General features: G+C 41.3%; 2 protein-coding genes and 1 long non-coding RNA gene across 4 annotated transcripts in view; 1 reads left to right on the top strand and 2 right to left on the bottom strand.

Annotated features, from left to right (window-relative positions):
• Window positions 1–26,812, bottom strand: part of LOC146520819 (uncharacterized) — a 447,384-nt gene that overhangs the window by 326,578 nt on the left and 93,994 nt on the right. The gene's annotated exons all lie outside the window — the stretch shown is intronic.
• LOC146520822 (tetratricopeptide repeat protein 39A) lies at window positions 1,551–19,274 on the top strand. Of its 2 annotated transcripts, none has more exons than XM_085157075.1 (18): window positions 1,551–2,146; window positions 2,698–2,802; window positions 3,248–3,379; window positions 3,721–3,779; window positions 5,206–5,273; window positions 5,481–5,545; window positions 5,851–5,950; window positions 6,042–6,107; window positions 6,194–6,302; window positions 6,385–6,452; window positions 10,441–10,500; window positions 10,696–10,857; window positions 10,957–11,048; window positions 12,462–12,582; window positions 12,670–12,781; window positions 12,865–12,979; window positions 14,532–14,648; window positions 16,768–19,274. In XM_085157075.1, the coding sequence occupies exons 1-18, from the start codon at window positions 2,112–2,114 to the stop codon at window positions 16,874–16,876; spliced, it is 1,695 nt and encodes a 564-aa protein (XP_085013201.1). In that variant the 5' UTR covers window positions 1,551–2,111; the 3' UTR covers window positions 16,877–19,274. The 2 variants fall into 2 exon arrangements, with proteins under 2 accessions (XP_085013201.1, XP_085013202.1); XM_085157076.1 differs by lacking the exon at window positions 1,551–2,146 and adding an exon at window positions 2,159–2,291.
• Window positions 17,822–26,283, bottom strand: gadd45gip1 (growth arrest and DNA-damage-inducible, gamma interacting protein 1). Its single transcript, XM_085157084.1, has 2 exons — window positions 25,845–26,283; window positions 17,822–18,312 (listed from the first exon to the last, which is right to left on the bottom strand). Exons 1-2 carry the CDS (start codon window positions 26,243–26,245, stop codon window positions 18,021–18,023), a joined length of 693 nt encoding a protein of 230 aa, XP_085013210.1. The 5' UTR covers window positions 26,246–26,283; the 3' UTR covers window positions 17,822–18,020.

Below are 26,812 nucleotides of genomic sequence, written 5' to 3'. Positions count from 1 at the left end.
TCATTAAATGATCAGGTACAGAGACATGACTGAAAATCAATGTAAAACGTAGCCGAAGTTCAAAGAAACGTTTTAGTAAGTCTTCCAAAAAGCCCGACGACCTTTTGCTCAAGACCCAAAACAAAAAGAAAGTCGAGCGGCCAACTAGGAACTGAACGGGACACACTGTTTCTTTATGTTGCAGTTTAAGAAGCTTTATAAAATCAAGCAGCTTGAAAAAGGTTATAATTCAAACAAATAAATATTTCTAATGGTGGTATGAAAACAGGGGACAGATGATCCCTTTAATCAAAGACAGATCCATATTGTTAAGTGATCAGTTTGTCAGCTCACAATATGCTCAGGGAGAACGAAACATGAGTAGAAGACATCACCATTTTGAAGGGTAAAAATTGCTCTGAGTAACTCTGTGCTATTGTAATTTGAAGTAAAGAAATCATTCTACATTTTATTTTGCCTTATTTAATTGTTTCATAGACACAACAGCCTTCTTCCATATTTCTTTATACACAGTTGTTCCTACAAAAGATGGAAGTTGTACAAGCCTTTTACAGCTCCCAACATTTCTGTTTCTTTGACTGTATTGCAACTCTAGGACACAGTCTCCTCAGGAGTCTTTTCTGCTGGAGAACAGATGCCACGCCTTAAATCCACAGCGTTAAGAGAACTCATTCATTTCTAAGCCCTGAAATACAAATTCAACACCTTGAATCAACTTCAGATGTCTACATCATGTATCAACAACTAACAAGGAGACAGGCCTCACCTGGCCATGAAATATACTTTGTAAATATACCTCTAACAACGGGAGACCATGTATATAAGCTCTTTGCATGATCTTAGAGTTTATAACAAATCCTTTTGAAATGCATCGACTGACAAAGTAGCCTCCCTGCACATATATAACAGGAGTTGTGAAAATGGACATGGCTGTAATTGCTTTGATGCACACGCTTCTTGGGGCCTCGGATGTCTGCAGGATTGTGAGTCCATTTCCAAAAAGTTCAGTGTTTTCATTGAAATACTTGTGCGGATTTTCCTCCATCTTGCGGTGCAGTAATACTTGACGAGACTAAAAGTGAAATAATAAAAACGAAACATTTTGAAACAGTAAAACATTCAACAGAAACAAACAAACCTACTCGGTACACCTGAAACTAAAACAAAAAGTCTAACTAAATTTGAAAAAGAATTAAAATGAATTAGAAAATACAAAACTGCAACAAGTCATTTTTCTATCTCTGTCCCACCCTTTACCCACAATCTCACCCTGCTTGTCTTTGTTTGTCAAACAAGTGCACTGATATCTGTGGTTCATAGCAGGGATGCAAAGTGTGAGAGGGGCTGTATGAACACGATTTTGGAATAACTGTTAATTTTCTTAAAAAGAAAATAAATAAAAACATTTAGATTATTAGATGATGAACCACTTCTGGCATCTGTGTCTCCTCGTGAGGTATAACTACAACACTGACCCCTATTCACGATTCCGTGGAATTACACACGCGTGAATTTTACAGTACACTCACCTCTTCCTTATTTAGGCACCAGAGACGAAGCAGCAACAAAATAATTTGCCTTTAAATTCTGATTAACAGCGAATTAATATTCCCTTTTCTGTCTCCTCATCATATTTGCCCATCATCGCGTCCATATGGCATCAGACGCAGCAATGGCGCAAAGAAGAATTTACTCAACATTTTCACTTTTGAGAGGAGAAGACAAAGGGAAATGGTGCCATTCACTGTTGAACTTCTTAGTCAAGACTAAGATGGATCTTTAAGAGCTGCGAGCACCTGACACTGATCAGTGCTACGGTGTCTGCGTGGCAGTGGTGCCACAGAGGTAGGCGGAGGAGCTGCGCTTCTGTTGCGCAATGCGCAGTATCGGGCTGTTGGATCAGCACAGAGGAGTGCACGTTCTTATTTCTGCTCAACTTTAACTGACAGCAAAGCCTCGGTAGCTTAACTGGCAGCTTTTACGCCAACGCGAAGAAGCGCGAGAGCTGAAAGCTTGGTGTCGCGGTGTGAGAGCTGAATGCGTCCCGGTTTTCTGCGAGTGCCGCTGAACTCCGAACAGGTGTTGGGAGGCGCGCCGCCCGGAGAGCGAACATGTCCAATGGGAGAGAGACAAACGCCGCGGAAAAGTGAGTACCGGAGGCGAGTGAAGAGTCAAGGTCACGTCTAAAGTTGGAGTTGTTTCCCACAAAGTGTTTATGTGTGGGTCTGTCCACTTCAGCGGTGACATATCGCCGGCAAATGGTGAAAAGCCGCCTGAGCAGATCTATAAATGTGATTATTCGCCTTTGTCTGTAGCAGAGAAACGTGAATGAGCAGATTTTAAAAAGTTTGTGCTGCACCAGGAAGGAGACTTGTGTAGTGTCGCATTCTTTCACACAGTGAAACGGAGAGTGTTACTGCAAACTACAAGTTTAAACAAAACTAAATTAGGCTTCCGCATGTTTTTAATCTAATATTTTGTCCCACCTGCTGCGATCTTATTAAACAACCAGTCTTTAGGCAAATTTCACAAAGTAAACAAGGCTGCATGTAAACGCGGATGTCAGCTTTCACTGGGAGGCATGTTCGCTCAACCTGAATAGATCATGCTAACACTGCAAGGCTTGTTTTACCCTGAGTCACAGCTGTGTGTGTGTGTGTGTGTGTGTGTGTGTGCGTGTGTGCGTGCGTGCAACAGGTCCTCTGAGATGACCCTGAAAGAGTGTTTGGATGACTGTATGGAGGCGTTGGATCTCTTCCTTAACAACCACTTCAACGAGAGCCTGGAGAAGCTGCGACCGAGGTGACACAACAATCCACAGTCAGGTCTCATCTAACTCTTACGGTGCAGGCTGTATGCGCTTGTGGTGTGCCTGCTTGGTTTCACAGCGTGCACATTTTCAGTGTGATGTCAGCAGTATTTTAGCCTCTGGTGATATTTAGAGACGTATATGGTGTGAAGCGTGAAGCAGTGGCCTTCCTGTCAGGCTTCAGTTCTCCAGGATATGAAGTGTTTGCCGAAGCTGACGCCCAAGGTCTGATTCAACAGCGGACAGACTGTTAGGCCTGCAAAATAAACACTGTGCACAAGACGGACTGGGATGGTGGGAGATAGGAAGAATAAAAAGAGCCAGATATTTACTCTTATCTTTGCGCAGCAGGGAAATGCAGAGGTCATACAGAAACTGTGTGTTTGCTTACAGCCTGAGGTGTGATGTTGATCCTGCAACTCTGTGTTTTTTATGTAGAGTGAATGAGAGCATGTACCATGCTCTCATCTACGCCACAGTGTTGGAAATGCAGGCAATGATGACTTTCCAGCAGGATGACATCACCAATGCAGGAAATACCATGAAGAGTGCCCAGGAGGTCTGTCAGAGGTCAGGATGTCGAGGTTGTTGTCCCCTGACTCTGTCTTACAAAGGTTAACGATGGTAACACCCCACCCCACCCCCCACCCCCCCCCAATCCTCAGTCTGGATGCAGTGAACTATTCCTCCACATTCAACGAGCCACAGAGGCAAATTTTAAGACCTGCATGTACTTTTATGGCTCCCATGTGACCATAGTACCAGTTTGGCTGTGTTTGCATAATAGAATTCACTTCTTAGATAACAGAAAATAGACACATTTGATTGGCAAATGGTTGATGTGTCAGATAACATGGCTGCAGTAGTCAGTGTCTGAGTGTCCTGGAGTGCCATTTGATTTTTATTTTCAGGTTTCGGCGGAAGTCCTCCAGCCTTTCCAACAAATCAGCAGGGGCGTCACTTTCTGAAGGTAAATGTGCCACTCGTGTAGTTTTAAAGGATCCTTCCAAGACAAGAATGCAGTGGAGAAATGTCTATTATTTAGTTACATTTTTTTGAAGAAGCCAATTTCCCCACATGCCTGTACTTAAATAGATATCTTTAAACACCCCTGGACTTTGCATATTTGGTGGGGAAAATGTTTCTTTACTCATGCAAGTTCTTTCTGCAGTCTAGGAGGAGTCTGAGACTAAGTTACTACATCTGGATGAACAGAATCCACATTTTCCTCTCAAAAAGTTCCACTATGATACACCAACGTGATCTCACTGACGTCGCTAAAAACTGATCATAAGCGTGCATCATTTTTACTGTGTGTAATCCAACATGCTGTCATGTATTTTGCATGTAGTTTTTTCCAGTATAGCTGAGGCTGATGGGAGTGCAGGTTGTGGACCTATATAGGAAACATTAAAATGACAGTTGAGCTAAGAAAAAAAATCAGGATAACCAAAGAATTACAGTTTAACGATGCATGGAAGTGTTACTGATGTTGGCTCAAAATGATCCTGCAACCAAAGTTATAGATGTTGAGTATTTCAGAATGTGATTGGCTGGCAGACTCACACTTGTACCTGTAGATCTGCTTTAACAGTGTGACTTAAAGTGTGTTAAAGAGATCAGAGATCCTAGAAAAAGGGAAATGAACAATAGTTGTTCCAGCACTGACGGACTCCAGCTATTAATGAACACATTCAGACAACTTTTGTTTTTCATTCCTTGCTGTAGCAGTGAAACCGATCTGTCTGCAGTTGACTCGCCACTCTGAGCTGAGGCTACGAACCCTGAGCTCAGAGGTCTTCCTCTCCACATTCTTGCATAAAGGGGCCTGTATGTCTCATATTATAGGGTCTTTACCATTTCTATAAAAGAATCTTGAGGTAACTGTAGCTCAGGTGGCAGAGCAGGTCAGCCACTAATCAGAAGGTTGATGGTTCGATCCCAGGCTGCCTCCTGGCTGCATGCAAGACACTTCACCCGTTGCCTACTGGTGGTGGTCAGAGAGCCCGGTGGCGCCAGTGTCCGGCAGCCTCGCCTCTGTCAGTGCGCCCCAGGGCAGCTGTGGCTACAATGTAGCTGCCATCACCAGTGTGTGAATGGGTGGATGACTGGATGTAGTGTGAAGCGCTTTGGGGTCCTTAGTGACTGAGTAAAGCGCTATACAAATGCAGGCCATTTTTACCATGTAATTGTTGGTGTTATCTTGCACTATATAAATAAAATGTATTCGAACTGATAAGCTGACTAAATGTCTTCAGTCAGGATTACACATGGAGGGTTAAGCTAGGAAGCACCTGCCTGGTAGATGAACACCAAACCAAGGAGTATACCTATATTTTACACTTCATCATATATAATTTATCATGTAATCTGTGTATACATGGATGTTTTTGCAGTGCAGCTCCACGCAGAAGTCTGTTATGCAGAGTGTCAACTCCAAAGAGCTGCCCTCACCTTCCTGCAGGTGCAGTATGCTAATATCCTTCTAACAAAGTAACAATTTCTCTACACTTTCAAAAACAGCACAACCTCAGTCTAGTTTTCTTAAGGCTGCACAAGCTGTAGAACCTGCCTCATGTAACACACAGCATGCAAAAACCATCATGTTAAATTTGTTTGCAAACACCACACAGGTAAACTGCAGCGATGCTTTCCTTGCTCTGTTTTGCAGGATGAGAACATGGTGAGTTTTATCAAAGGAGGAATCAAAGTGCGAAACAGTTACCTTATTTACAAGTAAGTAAACAACGAAACAAGAAGCTGCTTTTAAGTAAACGTGTAATGTTTATAATGCAGTATAGTAATTAAAGTAATTTTGAACTTGTCTAAACATAACGCAGTCACTAAAACATATTTGCACTGTGATTCTTAAACGGCTACTTCACCAGTTTTACAGCTGAAGGATTTGCTGATTTATCACAAATGCAGTCTCGAACAAGTGTGTCCTGAACGCCTCCATGTTTTTACTTTCATCAACCTCTGTAGTTAAACGGTGATATGATGAGCTGTGTGATTAGAAATACTTGTCTTTCATGATGCAGAGAGCTGCATTCCTTCATAAAATCGCACCACTGCCTCAAAGAACCCAGCCACGTTCACTTAGAGGGAGGAATAGCATTCGGGATTGGGGCGTTCAACCTGGTATGTCCCACATTATATATTTGCACTGCTGGGTGGCTGCATGTGTATAATCACGTGTTCGTATTATTCGGTTTATCTTCTTTGCTTACAGACTCTCTCTCTCTTCCCTCCGCGGATACTCAAAGTTTTGGAGTTCGCAGGCTTCTCTGGAGACAAGGTGCAATGAACAAACGCTTCCACCTGTGTGTATTTAATCATTAGCTGACAGCTGTTATTTTATGTTTTCTTTTTAATCCTGTTCAGGAATACGGCTTGTCTCTTTTGAACGACGGTGCGACGGGGATGAACTTGCGCTCTATGCTGTGTGCTCTGCTGCTGCTCTGCTACTACACCTTCCTCACATTCATACTAGGTGGTGCTAAAATTCAGGTTTTTTAAAAAATCCTTCCTACAAGACATCTGTGTTATATTATATGTCCATTTTATCCTCTCAGGGACAGGCGAGGGAGAGGTGGTGGAAGCTGAGAGATTGCTGAAACCTTTCCGTCTGCGCTACCCACGGGTAACTTACTCTAATTATTTAAAAAGGTTTTATAAAAACTTGTCTGTATTCAGCTGTTGTCCTTACTAGACTAGAGACTATGAGAGCTTTCAGTCAGGTTTCAGGGCCTTTCGTGGTACTGAGTCTGCTTTTGTCCTTCTATCTCAGTTTTGCTTTTAACCTTTTTGACTGTGACTTACTCGGTGAGCACTCGGAGGCTGTGCAGCAGTCGAGCATGTGACTCCCCCTGGGTGACCTATGTCACTAATGTGACACCTGGAGTTCCACAGGCATCTGTCTCAGGGCCTGTTCTGTTTTTGTTTGCTGCATGCTCCCTCGTGGTCAAATTATCTGCCAACATAACAGATGATTTATGGTTGTATTTACCTTTGAATCTTGGAAATCACTATTACATAAGAAGGCTCGATGAGTGCATTTTTGGATATCCCACACTTTCTTACAGTTAAGTCAGTTCAAAAGCGAAGCTCTCCAGTATTAACTGAGAGGCTGAAGCATTACCTGAGCTATTTAACTCCTTTTATTAAAAACACAGCTTAAAAACTTTTGACACGTTTACAATTAGACAAACAAACAAATGCGGTGGTAAAGATCAGTTTCTTCCACCTCAGAAAAACCTCCAGACTAAAAACATCTTTGCAACAATCTGATCTGCGAAGGATTATGCACGTCTTTGTTACTTCTAAACTGGAATACATTGGAGTATAACTCTCTACTGTTATTAGCCTTGCACTGGCTAATTACAGAATCCAGCATCCAGAAGCCTTTAATGGGGTTGTATATACATAAGTGGTAGACAGAGATGGGCGCGTTACTGTAATCTGATTACTTTTTCAGGTAATGAGTAAAGTAAGGGATTACTATTGCAAAAACGGTAATTAGATTACCGTTACTTTCCCGTAGGAACGCTGCGTTACTGCGTTACTAAAACTGTGATTTTTTGCGAGAATGTCTCATGACAGTGACGTAAGCGAGTGCGACGTTCGTGACAACAGCTGTGTGCAGATCAACAATGGATCATATATCGAGTGCAGAGAGAGTATGAGCGTGCAGCGTTTAAAGCGTGGAAGTACTGACCTTACTTTGAGTTTGATTCCATAAAAAGTGACAAAAACATTAGTGTCCGTTGTGCGTGGGAAGAAAACTTCTTTTTACAGCGAAAAAAACCCCTAAACTTCCAAACAAGCACCGAGTAGCTACGACGTAATGGGAAACTCACAGAGAAACTCGCGGATTCTTCCACTGACCGCTGCACACCTGCACCAGGGTAACCCTCCGCCTACCCCACTCCTGCTTTACAGGTGAAAATAGAGCAACAGGACCGCTAGTCTTTGACTTTATTTATTTTCTGCTGTGTTTTACTTGCATCTATTTGAAAGACTGAGTGTAAACACACAAAATATTTTATTTTATGTGCTGGAATGTGCAGAAAATAGGTTTAAATGTTAAACTAATTTCTTCCAGTCAGAGAATGTTGCAGATAATTAAATGTTTGCTTGATGCATAAAGTTAAAAGATTAAAACTAATAAAACAAGTTTTAAAAAGAGACTTTTCCATTTGATTACATTTTGTATGATGGATTATGTAGAAAAAGTAGAATTGGGCTGAAAGATCTATCACTTTATCACCTATTCAGGTTGTAAATCCTGTTTTTAAAAAGTAACTAAGTAATTAATTACTTAGTTACTTTTGAAAATAAGTAATCAGTAAAGTAACGGGATTACTTTTTTGGGGAAGTAATTGGTAATTAGTTACTGATTACTTTTTTCAAGTAACTTGACCAACACTGGTGGTAGATAATGCTGCAGGATCATTAATGTTGGCTTCTCGGTCAGTCGGATCACGTTGTGATCAAACTTATTTCAGAAGGGGCTCGTGTCTTTGCTGTTGTTGCTGACTCTGACCTCAGACATCAGCTGGAACAGTTGTTGTATTTAAGGACCTTTTTTGTTGAGCGTTTGGAAACTGCTGGTGTCTAGAACTGTAATTGGATGATGGGCTGCTGTTGGGACGTGTCATGTAAACATGGTGAATGTGTGCAGCGTCAGTTTTGTTATTCTATTTTATTTTAGTGTAAAGCACTTTGGTTTTAAAAGTGTTATAGAAATGAAATGCATTTTTATCTGGTTACACAATAAACCACTTTATAATGATGTTGTTTACCAACTGTGTGTTAGTCTCCTGTAAATGACTCACAGACTGGGGTGGAGATGCATTGTTGCTAACAGACAACATTTGAGGTGGAAACATTATGTGAGAAAATCAGTTCCTGTCAGATTAATTGTGATTGGTTGATTCAGTCTGCAAGTGTGAGATAAAATGGAAAAAGGAGTCCTAAAAACATTTGAGGCTATTTTATTGAACTTTTCAGGGTTTCGTTGTGACTAGCTGGCCTGCTGGTTAGTGTGTCAGCAGTTAGTTTACCAGCTATGGTAAACTTTTGAGGTAGTCATGATGTTTCAACCATATACTGCACCACAGGCTAAACTATGATTCAAGCATTTAAAAAAACAGCTAAAGTTATTACCACCAACCCAGTAATGTCTTCTGCAGCCCAGAGCAGCTCAGTTCAAGGCATTATCATACGCTCTGCTACGTTAGGCAGCAGAATATAGCTTCCAGTTTTCCTTCCCATGGAAATAAAATCTCTTGTTTAATCAACACAAAGAATGAAAACTAGCCTGCACTCCTGTCAGTGCCATTGTGTGTTTTGTAACTGTCGGTAGCACTGGCTGCTCTTCAAATACATCCATGTTTACATGACGAGTAAGTATTTGGAGAAGAGTCTTTTGGTTTGCTGCTTCAGATTTGACTGATTTTATTTTTTAAATAAATACACCAACTTATGAAACGTCGATACTGTTGTTTAGAGTTCATTATTAATGTGTCGTTTCTGTTTTGATGTTTAAATGTTTTAGTTTTGATGACTTTGCAGCTGACTGCATTGTAGTCAGCACTGTGACAACTGGCTGATTAATAAACACATTTCTGATGATCAAATTGTTTTTTTAATCTAAATGTGACCTTTTTTAAGTTCCCCATTAACTGAATGTGTTTGGGTTTCTAACATTTGGCCAGGAAAAACAGGACACAGGGCTGTAGGAATTTTTAACTCATAATTTTTAGTATTTGAAGTCAGCACAGTAGTATGGTGGTTAGCTGGATTTGTGTAATGTTGGCATAGGTCTCCAGGTACTCTGGCTTTCTCCCACAGTCCAAAGACTGTTTAGGTTAACTGGTGGCTCTAAATTGTCTCTAGTGTGAATAGATGTCTGTCCCTCTCTGTTAGCTATGTTGGCGAACTATCCGTAATGTACCCCGTCTCCCTCCTTGTGACCACTGGAATAGGCTCCGTCCCAGTTCTGACTCTGAATTGGATAAGCAGAAGAAAATGGATGGTGGGATGACATTAGCTGAACTCATATTTGCACACACGAGAGTAGCTGATAAGAGTGGAACTTAGCAACAAAGAAACCGTGTAGAGTAATGTGGTTAAACTTTGACCAGTTGCAGCTCCACACACAGTGAAGGATCCTTATAGTGGTCAGAACAAACGATGATAACAGATGGGAATTTTGGCCAAAAAGGCAAAACAGAATCATTTATTATTTGTTTTTTTGTATTGCTTGTAAATGTATATCGTCTCTGACGGGTTCACACCATCGTTTTCACACAGTCATTGATTGTATTCATGTTGCCATCCATCCACATCTTGATTCCTTTGACCCGATACTGTCTCAAACTTCCACTCCCACGATCCTTGCCGATCCTTGCCATCGCTACCACTCCACGTGACGCACATTCTTGTAAATGCACAATCCTCTCTGCTCCACCTTTTACTCACAGCCCATCCCAGAGAACAAACTGAGCGCTCGGATGAAAGTTTCTTGATCAAACACTGCCAAGAATGATTGTTGTATGATGCGCCTGCTTCCAGATAGATGAAGATTTAACAGTGTTTAGATTTGTACATTTCTCTCTTTTCTTTAGGGGGCCGTATTCCTCTTCTTTGCTGGTCGAACTGAGGAAATCAAAGGGAACATTGATGAGGTGTGTCACGAAAACATTGCTTGATTGCACTTCTGAGGAGCATTTATGATACGTCACTTGCTGTGGCAGTGTTTCTATGTTTTTAAGGAAATGAGCTCCAAGAAACCAGCGCCCAGTGTTAATATTGAATGTCCAACATGCCTCGTCACTGTCCGTGTTCTTCTGCTCTACGGTTTAATTTCTCTGTGCTTTCAGGCAGTGAAATTCTTTGAAGACGGCTGTAAGGCCCAGCAGACATGGAAACAGTTTCACCACATGTGCTACTGGGAGCTGATGTGGTGCTTCACGTACAAGCGTGCATGGAAGATGGCGTACTTCTACGCCGACCTGCTGAGCAAGGAGAGTCGTTGGTCCAAGGTACAGAAATGATGACGGGAGAAGATCAGAATAAAATTTGTTGTCAGACATTTTGAAGATTTAATACATGAATCCTTTCTTTATGGTTCTCCCTGTTAGGCCATGTATGTGTACATGAAAGCTGCTTACCTCAGTATGCTGCCTAAAGATGAGGCCAGGCCTTTTGGGGAGGACGAGGTAGAACTCTTTAGGTAAGCAGGGATTATATCCTTACTTCCTCTTTACCAGTATAGATGCTGTGAGGTGAGCGGTATAGTTCACGTAAATGTCTCTGTGCTTTTTGCTTACAATACAGACAACATTTCACCATCTTGGTTGCAAAAAAATAACTAGACACAATAAAGAGGAACGTAGGTCACTGCGTCACATTCATTGGTTTGTGAATAACAGGTCCTTAACCAATGAGCATGTGGTTTCGTACAACACATAACCCTCCATTCTGAAACGTGACATGCCTAAAAACTGAATTTTATTTCTTCAACAAGTAATACTACCACAGGTATCGCCATCTGATGCTTTCAGTTAGAATACAGGTTTCAGGCACTTTGGTTATTGGTTTCATTTTTCACATGGATGAACACCGTGGTACATTTTACAGCTAAATGGGAAGGATATTTTTCCTTTAGAATATGGAGAAGACCAAACTTTGAAGTGAAAATGTTAATTAGTGTCTTCCTACAGATTGAGTAGGCACCAGTTTGTGGAAGCCAACATGTTGCCCTGCCATCTTGAATACAGTGGCCTGGATGGACATAGCTATTCCACTTAATCGTGTTTAATCACACATGTGGTTAGAGACCATCCACATATGTAGCAAAGGAGAAAGGAACTCACAGGTTTCTTGCTGTGAAGGCAAATTTATTATAAGGGAACATTTCTAGAAGCAAAAACAGAAAGGAAAGAGACAACATGACTGGCATCTGAATAAAGTCTCATCCTCTTCCTCCTTACCTCAAGCCTCATCTCCTGATCTCACGTCAGGGCTTTAACAAAGGAAAGCGTGAAATGACATTCTTATTTATTCCCAATATTGTTGCAATTACTTATTGTCAGCAAATAGACATGCACTCGTCAAATCTCCAGACAGCTAACAACAAAACCACAAACGAAACCACAAAAACATTTTGTCGTTAGCTAACATTATATTAGCTGGTCATAAGCTAACATTAAGCCAGCTAATTATTGGCTCAAGGGTCCTAAAAGTCAAACTTTCCCTCTGATAAAAAGAGATTACATTCTTACATCACATGAGAGTTTATTTGCTAAGTCCAACAATGTTAAATCCATGTCAAAGAAATTTTCACTACTGACGCTAGCTAACAGCAGCTAACAGTGGCTAATAGTGGTAGCCTCAGCAACTCACCTCCGTATCGCAGTCATTGGAAAGAAGTGAGCTTCGCTGGTCAATCCATTCTTATCCTTTCACAAAGTCTTATAGCCTATTTACAATAAATAGCCACAGACACATATTGACAGCTGAGGTAAACAGCAGAGTAACAGCCTACACTCACTACGATGCCAAACAGTCACATGGTGTACTTAGCTGTCGTCTTACTAACTGAATCATTCGTTGGTGTGTCTTTGTGTATCCCCTGTCATTTTAGACAAGTGCCCACCTTGAAGCAGAAGATAGCGGGGAAGTCTCCTCCAACGGAGAAGTTTGCAATTCGTAAAGCCAGACGCTACAAGGCTGCCCTCCCAGTCAGGTTACCTGTACCAGTGCTGGTAAGAGTTACGAATTAAATAAATACATATAACGACTGCTATGTTTGATTAAAGAGCGTCCCAACAATATGAACTGCTTCATTACAGGAAATGATGTACATGTGGAATGGATTCAGTATGATCAACAAGAGACCAGAGCTAACTGAAGGCATGATGCAGACGTTGGTGGAGGCAGAGCGCTCTCTACTGGAAGCTCCTGGTATTGCTGCCCTTTTCCAAACTGTGAAACAGGAACACGCAGTTTTTCATGTTTGCTAATGGTGTCTGCTCCGTCCCCTGCAGTAAACGAGTACACCGTGGACGACCGCTGTGTGATCCACATGTTGAAGGGCCTTTGTTTGAAGAATCAAGGCCTCCTCCAGGCTGCTGAAGAGTGCTTTAACAAAGTGTGTTCCAGGTGAGCAGAGTTTCAGACGCAGGCAAGTTATTTCCTGCTCACAATGAAAGCAGTTTCTTCAGAATCGATTAATCTTGTGTGAACAAATGAATATCAGCTTTTCATTGCAACGTTTTTTTGGCAACACTGGATAACACTAGGGATGGGTATCGTTTAGGTTTTATCCGATACCGGTGCTTGAAACGGTGCCGGTGCTTAAACGGTGCTCAAACCGGTGCTTAAAGAATGGAGAACACAAAACTGGTCCAAAAACCTCTCATGTTCAGCTGTTTTTTTGTAAAAAGATAACAATGTTAGCCTTTTCTGCAGCTATGGGGCATATATGGTATCATTCTTGGCTGGAAGCAGCTTAAACAATGGAAAAAACACAAACTTTGTCCAAAAACCTCTCATGTTTAACTGTTTTCCACTTTTTCTTTGGTCATTTTAGCCTTTTTGGCCAGGGTGAAGGGAGTATCTGCCATCAAACAAGAAGACAGCCGCATGTAGCTATGATGGTGTTTGCTAGTTCACCTTACATGCATTAATGTAATAACGTGGTTAGCCTACTCAACGTAAATTACACACGAACAACATGAAGCTACTCACGCAGAGAAGAACGGCTGCTGCTGCATCATCATCCTCATCATTTCTGCTACACTGGCAGGGCTAGGGGCCAGGACTCTCCTCTTCGGGTTTTTGGGGGATGTTGCAAACTCCGGGTCGATAACAGGCACCACACCCGCAGTAGATGTGCTCGGTGTGAGGTCTCGCAGCAAGCTATCAAATACGGCGCATTTCTCGGCTTTTAAAAAAACGCTATGCGTCGCCAGGTGTTTCATCAGATTTGAGGTGTTACCTCCTTTGACAGTATCACAGTATCAGCTTAAAGCACTTGTTGCAGCTGCTGAGTTTGCATCTTTTGCTGTGAAGTACAGCCAGACTTTTGACCGCTTCGCCTTGGGCATTTTTAATCTGTAGCTCTGCTCTAAAAGAACGTACGTACCTGGACCCGCCTACTATCCTCGGAAACGTAAAATGATTGGCTAGAATCTAAAGTGTATCACAGCTCAGGAAAATAAAGCACCAAAATGTGCGCTGCTTTTCGGTCTGGTTACTACCGTTTATGTCAGAACTGTGTTTTCTTGAATTAGTGGCAGAAGTACTTCAGAATCTTCCTACTTTCTTCTACTAAAACCTGCAATACAAGCTTTTTACATCAGTGTTTTCTCTGATTTTCCAAACATTGCATAAATTCTGCAGGTCTTCCTTTTAAAACGTATCAGGGTAACTCTTCATTGGACGTCCTTTCAGTGCCGTGTTTGTTTTGCAGCCATAAAACTCTCATCTCACTACGTCACAGTGTGAATATTTGCGTGGCAATCAAGAAGGACTTCCAGCTTAAATTACACTGACAGTCCTCATGAGAGACGTTTGTTTATTCACCAAATTGGTCAGCCACCTGCAGCACAACCCTCAGCCTTCCCAAGGATGCCACATTGAGTACAGTGCAGGATCATGTCTTAAATGAACGTCCGTGTTGAATGAATATTTAACTCGCTTCTTATTGCAGTGAAAAGAAGATCAGGTTTGACCACTACTTGGTGCCCAACTGTCTCGTGGAGCTCAGTCTGCTTTACATAGACCAAGGCAGAAGGGACGAAGCTATTAAAATACTGCACAAGGCCAAGTAAGTTACTCCTTTAGTCTTCACTCTCCATATTATTGTGAGACTGCAGCATTCTGTTTTGAATATAAAAGTTTGCACTAGTTTTCTACCATTTTAGCGGCACTGGCAGGGAGCTAGAACCTTATTCAGCTGGCTTTCAACTGAACAAGCCCACATAGTGTGCCTCACATAGCCGCGCGTTTTTGCTTCCATTTGAGTTCAGTCTGAGCAGATGATGAGCCCAGCTTCACTTTAGTGCCAACGGTATGTAAATGAGTAGTAAATGACACTAATTAGTTGGACGGAAGTTTAAAGTGCTGGCATGCTGCACCACAAAACAAAATTACGTATACACTCGCTGGCCAGTTCATTAGGTACACCTTGGGTTGTCATGATAGTGGGTACGTGGCAGTCATAAAGGGCTGGACAGGGTGCCAAGATAACATCCCCAGCAAAATTATGTCACAATTTCATTTCATTTCATTTATTTCACACTTGGTACAACAATTCTAACAAACCAACCACACTTTGTATCAAAAACACTACAACCATGTGTGAAAAGGAGCAGGAAGAAGAAAATATTCTTATTAGACCCCGCCCCCTATCTGCAATCCAATTTATATTACAAGTGGGCAGGGAACAAACTAACATTAACATTTATCTCCAGTCCTAATCCAAACCAAACAACACATTTACAATCAGAATAACCGCTCCACATAGTAACAAGGAGAAAATTAAAATTAAAATAAATAAAACAAAAAATTATAATGGATCTTTTTTCAATGAACTCCAATTTCATTCACATTCTTCATATTCAGTTATCGTTTTAAGCATGTAACACTTTTTAAAACAATGTAAATTTATACAACTCTTTAAATTATAATGAAGTGAGTCCCACAGTCGTGTACTCCTAACCGCTGGACTCATTAATCTTTGTGTAGTCCCAGCTAACTGATGCTTAAAATAAAATTTCCTTCTGCTATCTTCTCCCCCTGAACACAATAAAAATACTCTTTGTAACTTAAAGGGCAAAATATTATTTTTAGCCTTAAACAGAATTAATAGTGTCCGTAATTTCACTAAATCTCCTAATTTTAATAATTTCGATTTTATAAATAATTTATTTGTATGTTCTCTATATTTAACATTATGAATCATTCGTATCACTTTCTTCTGTAATAAGTTTAGAAGTTTTATAGTATTCTCATATGTATTCCCCCAGACTTCAATACAGTAACTAAAATATGAGAAAAACAATGAAAAATATAAAATGCGCATTGTTTTAAAGCCTGAACTGTTAATACAAGGCAGGGTGGATCCATGCTTTCATGTTGTTTATACCAAACGTGACCCCACCTGAACGAGACTCATCATACCAGGCGACTTTATTCCGATCTGCTATTGTTCAGCTTCAACGAGCTCATGTGAACTCAAGACTAGCTGACAGGAGTGGCAACCCAGTGTGGTCTTCTGCTGGTGTAGTCCATCCGCATCGAGCTTCAACACCACGTGTGTTCAGAGATGCTCTTCTGCATACTTTGGTTATAACATGTGGTTATGTTATTTTATTTTATGGTGTGTTAGTATTGTAGTTGGTAGGTTATCTTGGCGTGGTGTAAAATCGAAGCACTACGAAACAGCTCGTGTGTATCCAAAAGCAAACAAAATTAGTGTAAAACTCACAGAATCCTGAAATGCAAAATTAGGAAGATGTTTTTAGGGGTTATTTGCTAAAATGTAACAAGTTGTGCCAATTCAGACCGCTTTAAAATGTTCTCCCTTTTCCCCATTTCTATATTGGTAAATATTGTGATATAGCATTCTGTCACCTATATTTTTATTATAATTATAATCTGTCTTCATTTCATGTCTCTTAAATAGGACTGCAGTAAAATGGTTGTTAGCTACTGTAGGGAACACTAGAGGTCACCCTATCCCCGTGTAAACATGCACGATCCATTAACTGGTGACTCCAGCTCTTCAAGCATGATCATCTTTAAGGGTGCTGATGCCAAACGCTTGTTTTATCCATTTCTCATCCATCTGCTTGCATGTGCTTTAGCAACATGCATCCAACAGCAGCATATAATGTGTTCATTGTAGGACACGCCCTCACCACGTCTGCTGTTCTCACTTACAGGCACAACTACAAAGACTACTCCATGGAGTCTCGCACACAGTTCAGGGTGCACGCTGCTCTTGCCAAACTCAAAGCTGATCCCGGTGAGGATGATGACACCCACCTCTAAGACTGCTCGGCTCCTTCCGCTGGAGTCTCGATTCCCCTCACAGTTACAGCTACTTCAGTTTTTCAACAAGTGTACACGGGGTATGGTATTGCTGTGGTCAGGTTTACCTTTGTGTGATCATATGCACTCCACAATTTAAACTGGACAAAGGTCTGTAGAATATTTGAGGCACAGCTGAGGGACCTTTAATTTCACCTTCCACAGGTTAACACACTTATAGGCCATGGTTTTATTGTTTACACTTAAACACCAAATCTTAAGCAATTGGAAGCCACGAGAAATATTTAATAGAATTAAAACCTAATGAAATGCAATGAATTAATTTTACTGTTCTAAAAGAGCTCTGTGTAACGTGCAGTAGTCACTCCTGTGACGTCTAAGTACTACGAACCCAAACACATTAAAATCTGATATTTGGCTTCTGAAAGTAATGTTTCTCCCAAATGTGGACTTTTTATTCTGCATTCCTACAGACACACACAAACTTTAATTTACCCTCAAAGTTTTTAATTTTTCCCACCAGTGAGTTTGGATTGGTTACTTCATCGTCACCGATGAGAACTTGGACCTTACAGGGTTAGACGCTGCTACTGCCACAGGTTTGATAGTGTATGAGGTGTTGAGATGGCTAGAGCATTTCATGTGCAGCTGCACAAACATATTTTAGACAAAGACAACGAGCATGAAGGAGGACTGGCTCGTGTACGGGTGCAGCATGAGAGCACGGCAAAGCCCGTGAGGCTAAACTACGGCTTACTGCTGTTCACACTCAGTGCGTCGGTGTGCTCGAATGAATTGCGCGTCCGTGCTGAGACACGGCGTGTGCGCTTTTCAGAAAACTTGTGTAAAAATTATTTTTGTATAAATAAATTGTTCTCATGTTCTGCAATCATGAAAGTTGCTGAACTTGGCCTCGTGTCATGCTTTAAACACACCCACTCCATCTGTGCAGAGGTTGCATTTATTTGGAGCAGTCCTGAAAAACAAAGTTGGAATTGTCACGTCTTCACAGAAGGACAAAACTTATTTTTAGTCATTTTAACGGTTCCTTTGAACTGTACTACACAGCACACCTTCAAAACTATCAAACACAATCTGACCCAGGCCCAACAGTTATTTACGTCTTTAACGACTCGGTCCAAGACTACGAGGAGGCAGCAGGAGGTGCATCGGAGCCTGTTGCCTGCTCCTCTCTCAGTCTGCGTTTCATTAGTTTCTTCTTCTTCTTCTCTTCCTTTTCTATTTCAGCAACCATTTCCAAGAACTTGGGGCTGCGGGGGTCCACTGCATAGCCAAAACGCTCTCTGGCCTCAGCCAGCAACCTTGTACGGCGAGCCTTCTCCTCCTTTAGCTTCTGTTTGGTTTCACGCTTTTCTCTGCGCCAGTCTGCTATCATCTTGGGCATTTTGGCCATGTTTGCGGCAATGAGCTTCTCTCTGCGGTGAAAATAGAAAAGATAGCAGATGTTAGTGCTGTCCATCATACTGGCTGGTAATTAACGTTGATTTTGAGAGAAATGTCCTGGCGTGGATATCGTGGTTTTACAGGAAATTTGGTACAAGCGCTCATGTCAGAACAACTTAACATAACGTCTGATTCCAAAACACAACAACAGTCTCCTCAAGTTGCTTCACACTGTAAGGTGAACAGTGCCCAACAATCAAGCACTTTGCAATGGTGGGAAGGAAAAACTCCCTTTAACAGGAAGAAGCCTCCGACAGAAACACACAAAGGGAAAAACTGCAATCATCCATCTCAAGTCAGCAAATGTTTTTAAAGGTTTTCCGATCAACTGTGCCGTTTGCCTAAAGTAAATAATTAATGGTCCAAACTTTGAACACGTAGTTTGACTGCTGTGAAATTTAGTTTCCTGTATTGAATACTTTTCAAGATCTACATCTTTTTTTTTTTTTTTTTTTTTTTAAAAGGTCTCTTTGCTAACTGTTCACACCATTTTTCCCTACATCTGATTCAATGTTTGAAGACGAATATCCTAAACACATTCACTCGCGCATTCACATCTATGGACAATTTGGATTAAACAATGAACCTATCCCCACAAGCTGCATGTCTTTAGACGGTGGGAGGAAGCCGGAGTACCCAGAAAGAAACCACGCAAACACGGGGAGAACATGCAAACTCCACACAGGTGGACCTTCTTGCTGTGCGGCAACAGTGCTAACCACCATGCTGCGGTGTACCCCGCCTCTCGCCCTATGCCAGCTGGGATAGGCTCCAGCACCCCCTGCGACCCTGAAAAGGATAAGCGGAAGCAAATGAATGGATGGATGGATATATATCCTAAACACTGTTAAAAGATAAAAGGCTGAACTTTTCATTGCTCTAAGTCAGGGTCTTTAATCTATCCGGTGTCTTCAGTGTCTGAATTTTAATTTAATTTAAAAAGAATCAAGTGTTCCTGCAAAGTCTAAATTTGAGCACACACTAATAAAATATGCCATATTGCACGAGATTATTTCTGAATCATATGTAGTTGTAATAAACAGTGTAACATAAAGCATGCAGAATAGTTTAACGTGAAATTCTTAGTCAAAAAAAAAAAATGAAGAAAATGGTATTTTCATGCTGGATGGAGCGGATATTAATCATGCCACAGAAATATCTGTAGGTGTTATTATCTGAACAGAACAAAGTTTGAGTTTCCAGATGGTATTTTGATTTTAACTAAGATAAGAAATTTGTTCAGATTTGTCATTTTCAAGTCCTGCTCTACCTGTCAAGACCTGGAGCTGACTAATAATCCAGGTTTAGTTTGAAATGTACAAAGAGAGATTAAAATGCAACAATGTAGCATTTTTATTTATGTATTACAATTCTTGCAACACTCATTCAGACAGTCAGCACACCGACGGTCTGATCCCTGCAGCAGTCGTGACATTAGGTTAGCATCTTGTGTCAGATTACCAGTTTGGCCATTTACACACCACAGCTTGACCTCGCAAGAGCGTTCACCTCCTGTGAAATCATCCTGTTTGACTCGTTTGGCTACATTTATTTTTATGTATTAAAGTTTTTACACTGCCACCTGAATTAGACTCCTGCAGGGCAGTAGGTCTCAAAAATTAAAAATATACATATATTTAAGAAATTATGTTCTCAGTTATAATTACAGTACCATCTGGAAACTCCAGTATTTCATTCTTTCAGTTTCATTTTTCATATTTTAACTAGTCAACACTCAAACATTTTTGATGTATCTACCCTAAACTAGAATCCTAATTCAATTTAATGTTAGGAAAGACCAGTGAAAATGGTGAGTTTTTAACTTTAATCGTTTTTGGAGATATTGATGTCCAAATATGCCCAAATATGCCCCCCCCCCCCCCCCGAAAAAAAACAACATCTGAAAGTCAAGTTCAAATTTAGGCATAACATTTTTATGCAAATCAGAAATGGTGGAGCAGAAGGCCGGTGCTGTCAGTACGCTCCCTGCAGTGTTTTAGATTAACTGAAGGCTTTCAAGGGAACTTTTTAGGACAACCTGATAATAATAAATTAATTTGTCCAACCTAAAAGTAACAAATGCGTAATTTTAGAGATACTGCACAGATGAAAGAAAGCAGTCTTACATATTTGTTTAATATGTGCGTTGAAGGACATGTCCTGGTCAAAAATGACTCCAAGATTCCTCACGGTGTTACTGGAGGCCAAGGTAATGCCATCCATGGTATGTGGATACACACCACATACAGCGATTAATCTTAAGCTTAGCCCATCAAACTAAAACTTTTTCAAAAACCCTGAAAAAAAAAAACAACACAAACATCAGCCTCAGATCAACTTTGTCTGACATACTAGTTTCAAGGGAAGCGGCAACAGTAAACAACGCAAAGCAATAAGCTAATAAAACGATGCCTAAGCTTTAAGCTTCAGTAGCTTTCTTTTTACCTGGCTAAATCACCATGGTAACTTGTGCTGAAAACATAACTTGGTCCAGAACAGGGGTCCGTTCTTCGTACCTCGCTAAGTAAGTTAGCTGGATTTGATTGTTGACGATTTCACGTGATCTTCCGGGACTTGCTGTCATAGCAACAGATCCGTAAGCGTAAACCTGCTTGGGAGCAGGCTTACTTTATGTAAACAGGATTAGATCGCTGTCACTCAGGTATGTCCGCTTCATTTATACGAAAGCAACAACGATATTTTTCCACTGTTTTTCCATAAATAAATATTATCAATGTAACTAAAGATAATGCAGTATTTGATTCTTTTATTGATTTCATACAGATACATACAGGTCATTTCCTAAAAAAAGGGAAATGTACTATTAATCATTCTGTTTCATGTATTTGATTATTTCAGATGTAATTCATATTTTAGAGTAGTAACAGTAAATTACTTCGTGTAATCAAGATGAGAGACCACGGCTATAAAAGCGAAGGTGGATTTGGGAAGTCTGTCGCAGCCATGTCCTGTCCGTTTGTACGCGAGCAACCCATTGCAGAAGGTGCAAGATTGATAAGGAGGGCATTCAACCCTAGGGCCAGCTCCACTGCCGGGGTGTGACGAGGGGGTGCAGGACCACCACCTGTCTTTTTTTGCTCTGCCCTTTTCTTGGTTGCTGTTATAAACAAACAGATTATTTCAGGGTCTCTTTTCAAGAGACTAAAAGCAATATAAGTGATAAATATTACCATTCTTATATTTCACTTTTACTTGTTCCCATGTTCTAGTGGGTCCTGTTGTGGCTCTAATGTGAAAGAGGATATAATGTAATATAATATAATAAATTACTTACAAGTTTAATTTGTCAGCAACTTTCTGCCAGCCCTCTCTCCTTGCTTTTGCAGCCTTTGCAGTGTTCCCTTGCGTTTTAATTAAACTCTGAAACTCCTGAAATCCCTCAATCAAGAGTTCTTGCTCTGCTGCCGAAAAATAGTGAGCGAGCTCCTTCGACATTTTCGCCGCCCAATCAAAGGGTTGCCGATCAATGTTTCTACTATTGATGCATAGCCCCTTTTAAGCCACCCAGTGATCTCACATTACTTCATCCAGCTGTACTAATCGTCAACAACAGTTGTGTTCGGAGAACCGGAATAGCGAGCTCAAAGTTGGCGCGATGATTTGATCTTGGATGTAGTAAGCGAGGTACGAAGAACGGACCCCAGTTTATGTTTGAGTGTGTGTTTAAAATCAGCTGGAAGCGCCACGTTTTCACCATTTATTAAGTCTGCTTTGTGTGCGATATAGGTCCTCTCCTCTGCTTTGCACATGCAAACTGTCGAGCTGTGTCCTCCAAACACTGCTGAATGAAGCCCAGCTGCAAAGTTAAAGCAGTGCAAACTGTTATTGTCACTGGAATTTGTTTTATGTTTGATCCCTCTGTAGCTCCAGTTCTTTTTGCACAGCTGGAACTACAGCGACTCGGACACAGATTAGAAAACTGATCAGTTACATTTGCTATCCATCACCAAGAATCCCAATTAAACTGATCTGGAGACTAAACTTCCATATGTCCTTTATTAAGCTATGGGAATGTTTAACGCTCACTAATTCCTCTCAGTGTGTCTCTAACTGAAATAAGAGGACTCAACTGATTCAATTTGTCTGGAGGAAGAACCAGATGATGTGTCACAGGGATTCTCTTCAACTCCATCCAGGAGTTTTGTTAAACCAGCGAACACAAAGAAAGCCGTCAAAGAAGGAGTTCTGGATCAAACTGTTTCACTTCTCTGAAAGTGAGAAGTGTAAAGCTGTATTTGTGTTAATATAATGGCAGCTTTTTCCTCCATATTGCATGAATGGAACAGAGAATGGGAATAAAGGGCTTTGTGCCGGGGTCAGCTCGTTTGAAGAAGAAAAACTGAAACTCCATCTGGCCCACTGGTCTTATTAAAGTGCAACTTTAAGAAAGAAAACAAACTTGGCCACAATACTTGGATATCACAGCTACACTTCAGAAAACCAACTGCGGACTTTAATCCATCACACAAATCTAAATGAGTTTAAAAGTATTACAGGTTTGAAGCAGTTTCAAGAAGTTTGTCCTTAGAGATTAATGTAATTGTTGATTCAGCTGTGCTACACTACAAACTGGTCACGTAAGCCCAGAGACCGTAAAGTAAAGTGTTTGAGAAGTCAAGACACAAAGCCCTTCACCATAGACTTGTACAGGACAGAAGTCAATGTAAAGCCATACGTATCACCATCTGGTGGCCATTCAAAAGAATACACGTTAAAGGTTATTACACTTTGGCTTCACGCTCTTGAAGCTACGCTTTTATTACTGTCTATGGTTTACACTCATGATGACATCAGAATGCCTGCGTGCAGGTGCTGCTATGCTTAGTTGAGGTCAGTTCACAGCTGATACCACAACAGAAAATTCAAGGAATGAGACTTTTGAGCATTTCTTGGAACATCTAGGACTCCACTGATTAGACTGGACCTAAAAGACGGACGGTGATGTTTCACATTGGTTAGTGAGGTCATTTTGAAGCCTTGAGCTGAGTGTTTGTGCTGCTGCTGTTTTGAAACCACATCTGATGAGTGAGGCGTTGATCTGTGTTACACTGTGGGACTCTGCAGGTTCGCAGTGTGACAACACAATCACGAGGTATACCCGCTGATGGTGCTAAATGAACAACATGTTTCCACAGGCTTCTATACCTATGCACATATTTTCCAAACACAGGAGTCACCCCTGGAAAAAAAAGTTTACTTCACTTCTCAAACTTGGAAGCTTCGTGCATCTTTAGTTTACAGTCTATGGTATCAACTCTGGGGAAGCTTCTTAAGATATGTTCAAGCTAGTGACTCATCAAAAATACTTTAGATATTTACTACATAGTAATTATAACTTGACAGCAACTTATAAAAACTTGGCGGCACGGTGGTTAGCACTGTTGCCGCACAGCAAGAAGGTCCTGAGTTCAATTCCACCATCAGGTCTTTCTGTGTGGAGTTTGCATGTTCTCCCCGTGTTTGCGTGGGTTCCCTCCGGGTACTCCGGCTTCCTCCCACCGTCCAAAGACATGCAGCTTGTGGGGATAGGTTAATTGGATAATCCAAATTGTCACTAGGTGTGAATGTGCGAGTGAATGGTTGTCTGTCCCTGTGTGTTGGCCCTGCCACAGACTGGCGACCTGTCCAGGGTGTACCCCGCCTCTCGCCCTATGACAGCTGGGATAGGCTCCAGCGCCCCCGCGACCCTGAAAAGGATAAGCGGAAGCGAATGGATGGATGGATGGTAATTATAACATTCCTGTCTGTTTAACAAGGATGGTTGTGTACATTTAAAGCTTCCTTGAGTCTCATGAAAGACATCTCAATCTCTGATTAACCAAAGTACGCCATCATCCATGCAGAGAACTAGAAAGTTAAAAGCCTTTTCCAGTCTGTGACTAAGCTAAAAGCTCAGTGTGCAAGACAAGAACATGACAAAAGGCGTGGAATATGTTGCAAAATGAAAACATTAAGTCATTAAGCACATTTTCATATTAAAGTAACTAGTTCACAAACAGGGTCTCCAACAAAGAAAAAAACTGGATGTGATCCAAGAAGTGCGGCCAAGGTTTTTTAAAAAAATAAGTTGCACTCTAATGAGACCAGTGGGCCAGATGGTGTTTCGGTTTCTTCTTCTTTAAACATTTGCTGACGGGCTGACCCCGGCATGGAGCCCTTTATTCCCATTCTCTGTTGATATGTGCTGCATTCATACAATATGGAGGAAAAAGCTGCCGTTACTACAGCTCCAAAAAAAATACAAATAATATTTTTTAAGCTTGCCCACAGAAACAAGGGAAACAAGATCAAAGAAAACCAATCACGCCTCTGATTCGTCACAATTATCCATCTTCTTCTTCTTATTTGGGCCCAGATCGTGGGTTCAGCAGCCGAAGCAGAGGAGCTCACACCTCCCTCTTCCAGCTACCTCCTCTAGCGAATCCAGGAGCCATCCTTGTCACAAGCCAGACTGACCTCAGCTGGCTTCTTTCAATGTGGAGTAGCTGCTCTACTCTGGGCCTCCCCTAAATGACCAAACCCCTCACCCCATCTCTAAGGGAGACGTCAGCCTTCCCTTCAGAGAAAGCTCACTTCCACTGCTTGTATCCTCAATCTCATTGTTTCGGTCATTACCCAAAGCTAGAGACCTCAGGTGAGTGTGAGGATGTAGATCGACAGGTAAATCCACAGCTTAACTTTTAAGCTCAGCTCCACTCACCCCTCACACCTGAACACGACCCTGAAATTGTTTAATTCCTCCAGTCGGGCCACTCCGAGTCCTCAACTGTAAAGATGGATGGTGAAGTCCACTCCTCAACTCGGAGTGGGAAGAACCATGGCCTCAGACTTGGAGGTGCTAATTCTCATTCCTGCCTTTTCACACTTTCAAAAGCTTACGCCACAGTTCTCATTTTACTAGCATGGTTTGGGTCATATGAGAAGGAAGGACCTCCTGTGATGAAACGTGAAATTGATGTAAATCACACAGTTTGGCTTTTGCAGTGACTACAGGCCAGCACGTTTTGGACTTCATTTCACCACTAGTAAAAAAAAAACACCCATATCCATCTACTACAGCTGGAAGAAGGAGCACTGAAGGGTTTCTCACTACATGTGGAGCCCAAGCACCTTACTAAGGTTTTCTTTCAATGTCTCTTTAGGATGATGGAAGACAGCTGGATTTGTCCACACATTTTCCTCTATACATTTAAAACCAGACCCTTTTCAATGGGTAACAATTCATTAGGCCCGCCACGCTGGTACAGAAGGGAACTAAAGCCAGCCACTTCTTCAGTACACTTAAGACAAGCTTCTATTTTATTAGATACAATTTCTAATTCGATTTGATTTTACATTAGCTTATTTAAAAATCCTGCTTTAAAAAGTGCTCTGTTTTAAAAGCTTGAAAGAGAGCACTATGAAAACGTGTTTGACAGAATGACAAACACTGGTGAGGACGTTGCCGATAATGGACGCACTGACGTTAGCCATGTAGCCTTACCTCGCCAGCCGTTTTTCGCTCTCCTCTTTCTCCCTGGCTTCTATGTTCTTCAGCATCACCTCTAGCGGGGGATGCCACTGGTTTTCCTCCGCAATAATCTTGTCCAGCTCCTCATGTGTGGGCCACAGAGATGCAGGATCGATGCCCGACACCGAGCCATACCGACCGAACAGCTTCTTATCGTAGCGGGCTGTCTTCTGCCATTCCGGCGTCTTCTCGCTGTCCTTGTCCGGGATGTACGGGTTCCGGAGGTTCAGCTTTAGAGGTTTGGGATTATAGGACGCTGTTTGTAATAAAAATCCACACGGAGAGTTTACAGAAAGCACCGCTTTACAAGATGAGAAGTCCTTTAAAGTCCTACATAAGGCAGCCGTCCTCCTGCAGAGCATGGACGCCGCCATATTTCTTCTAACACAAGAAGGACCCGGAGTGAAATCATAGTTGCCTACCGCAGTGCCTGTTCAATGCGACACATGACCGATCCGTGTGGTTTTACGTTCTTAATGTGACAGTAGTTTATTTTTTTAATGCAGTTTATTTTTATAACGTGCCATTACACAAAGGAAAAGATAGCAGCACCGAATATATTTCCAAGATATTTTTAGGACACAAATATAGTTTAAACGCATATACTCCAGGACACGTTATGACGTAAGTAAACGTCGTGAAGAGTGTTAGAAGCATTAATTAGCAAGAAAATTCCTTTATTATTAAATCATTGTTGTTTTAAAGCCAAATTCCAGCTTAAAACCTTTACTTTATATGACTTTATAGCTGCTAATTAAAACCGCTGCGTTGAGAATTGTAATGGGCAGTCTTCGCTGTTATCTATTTCACGTGCTCGCAGCACATAAAAAGATCAATTAGGCTAATAAGTGGTAAATTATTGTCGCTTGCAGATGATGTGCAATGTGTAATAGATGTTAGTTTATTAATTAGTGGTACATTTCATGTACACAGGTCGAATT

Source organism: Neolamprologus multifasciatus, chromosome 4, assembly GCF_963576455.1.
Source record: "Neolamprologus multifasciatus chromosome 4, fNeoMul1.2, whole genome shotgun sequence".
Lineage (NCBI taxonomy): Eukaryota > Metazoa > Chordata > Actinopteri > Cichliformes > Cichlidae > Neolamprologus > Neolamprologus multifasciatus.
This window is presented reverse-complemented; position numbering and strand designations above follow the sequence as displayed.

Bases quoted from the DNA above. Each gene is read 5' to 3' on its own strand.
- gadd45gip1 (XM_085157084.1), bottom strand. From the start codon at position 26,245: ATGGCGGCGTCCATGCTCTGCAGGAGGACGGCTGCCTTATGTAGGACT. The intron at 18,313-25,844 runs GTAAGGCTACAT...TTTTCACCGCAG, and splicing joins AGCGAAAAACGGCTGGCGAG to AGAGAAGCTCATTGCCGCAA.
- LOC146520822 (XM_085157075.1), top strand. From the start codon at position 2,112: ATGTCCAATGGGAGAGAGACAAACGCCGCGGAAAA. The intron at 2,803-3,247 runs GTGACACAACAA...TTTTTTATGTAG, and splicing joins CTGGAGAAGCTGCGACCGAG to AGTGAATGAGAGCATGTACC. The intron at 12,782-12,864 runs GTATTGCTGCCC...CGTCCCCTGCAG, and splicing joins CTCTCTACTGGAAGCTCCTG to TAAACGAGTACACCGTGGAC.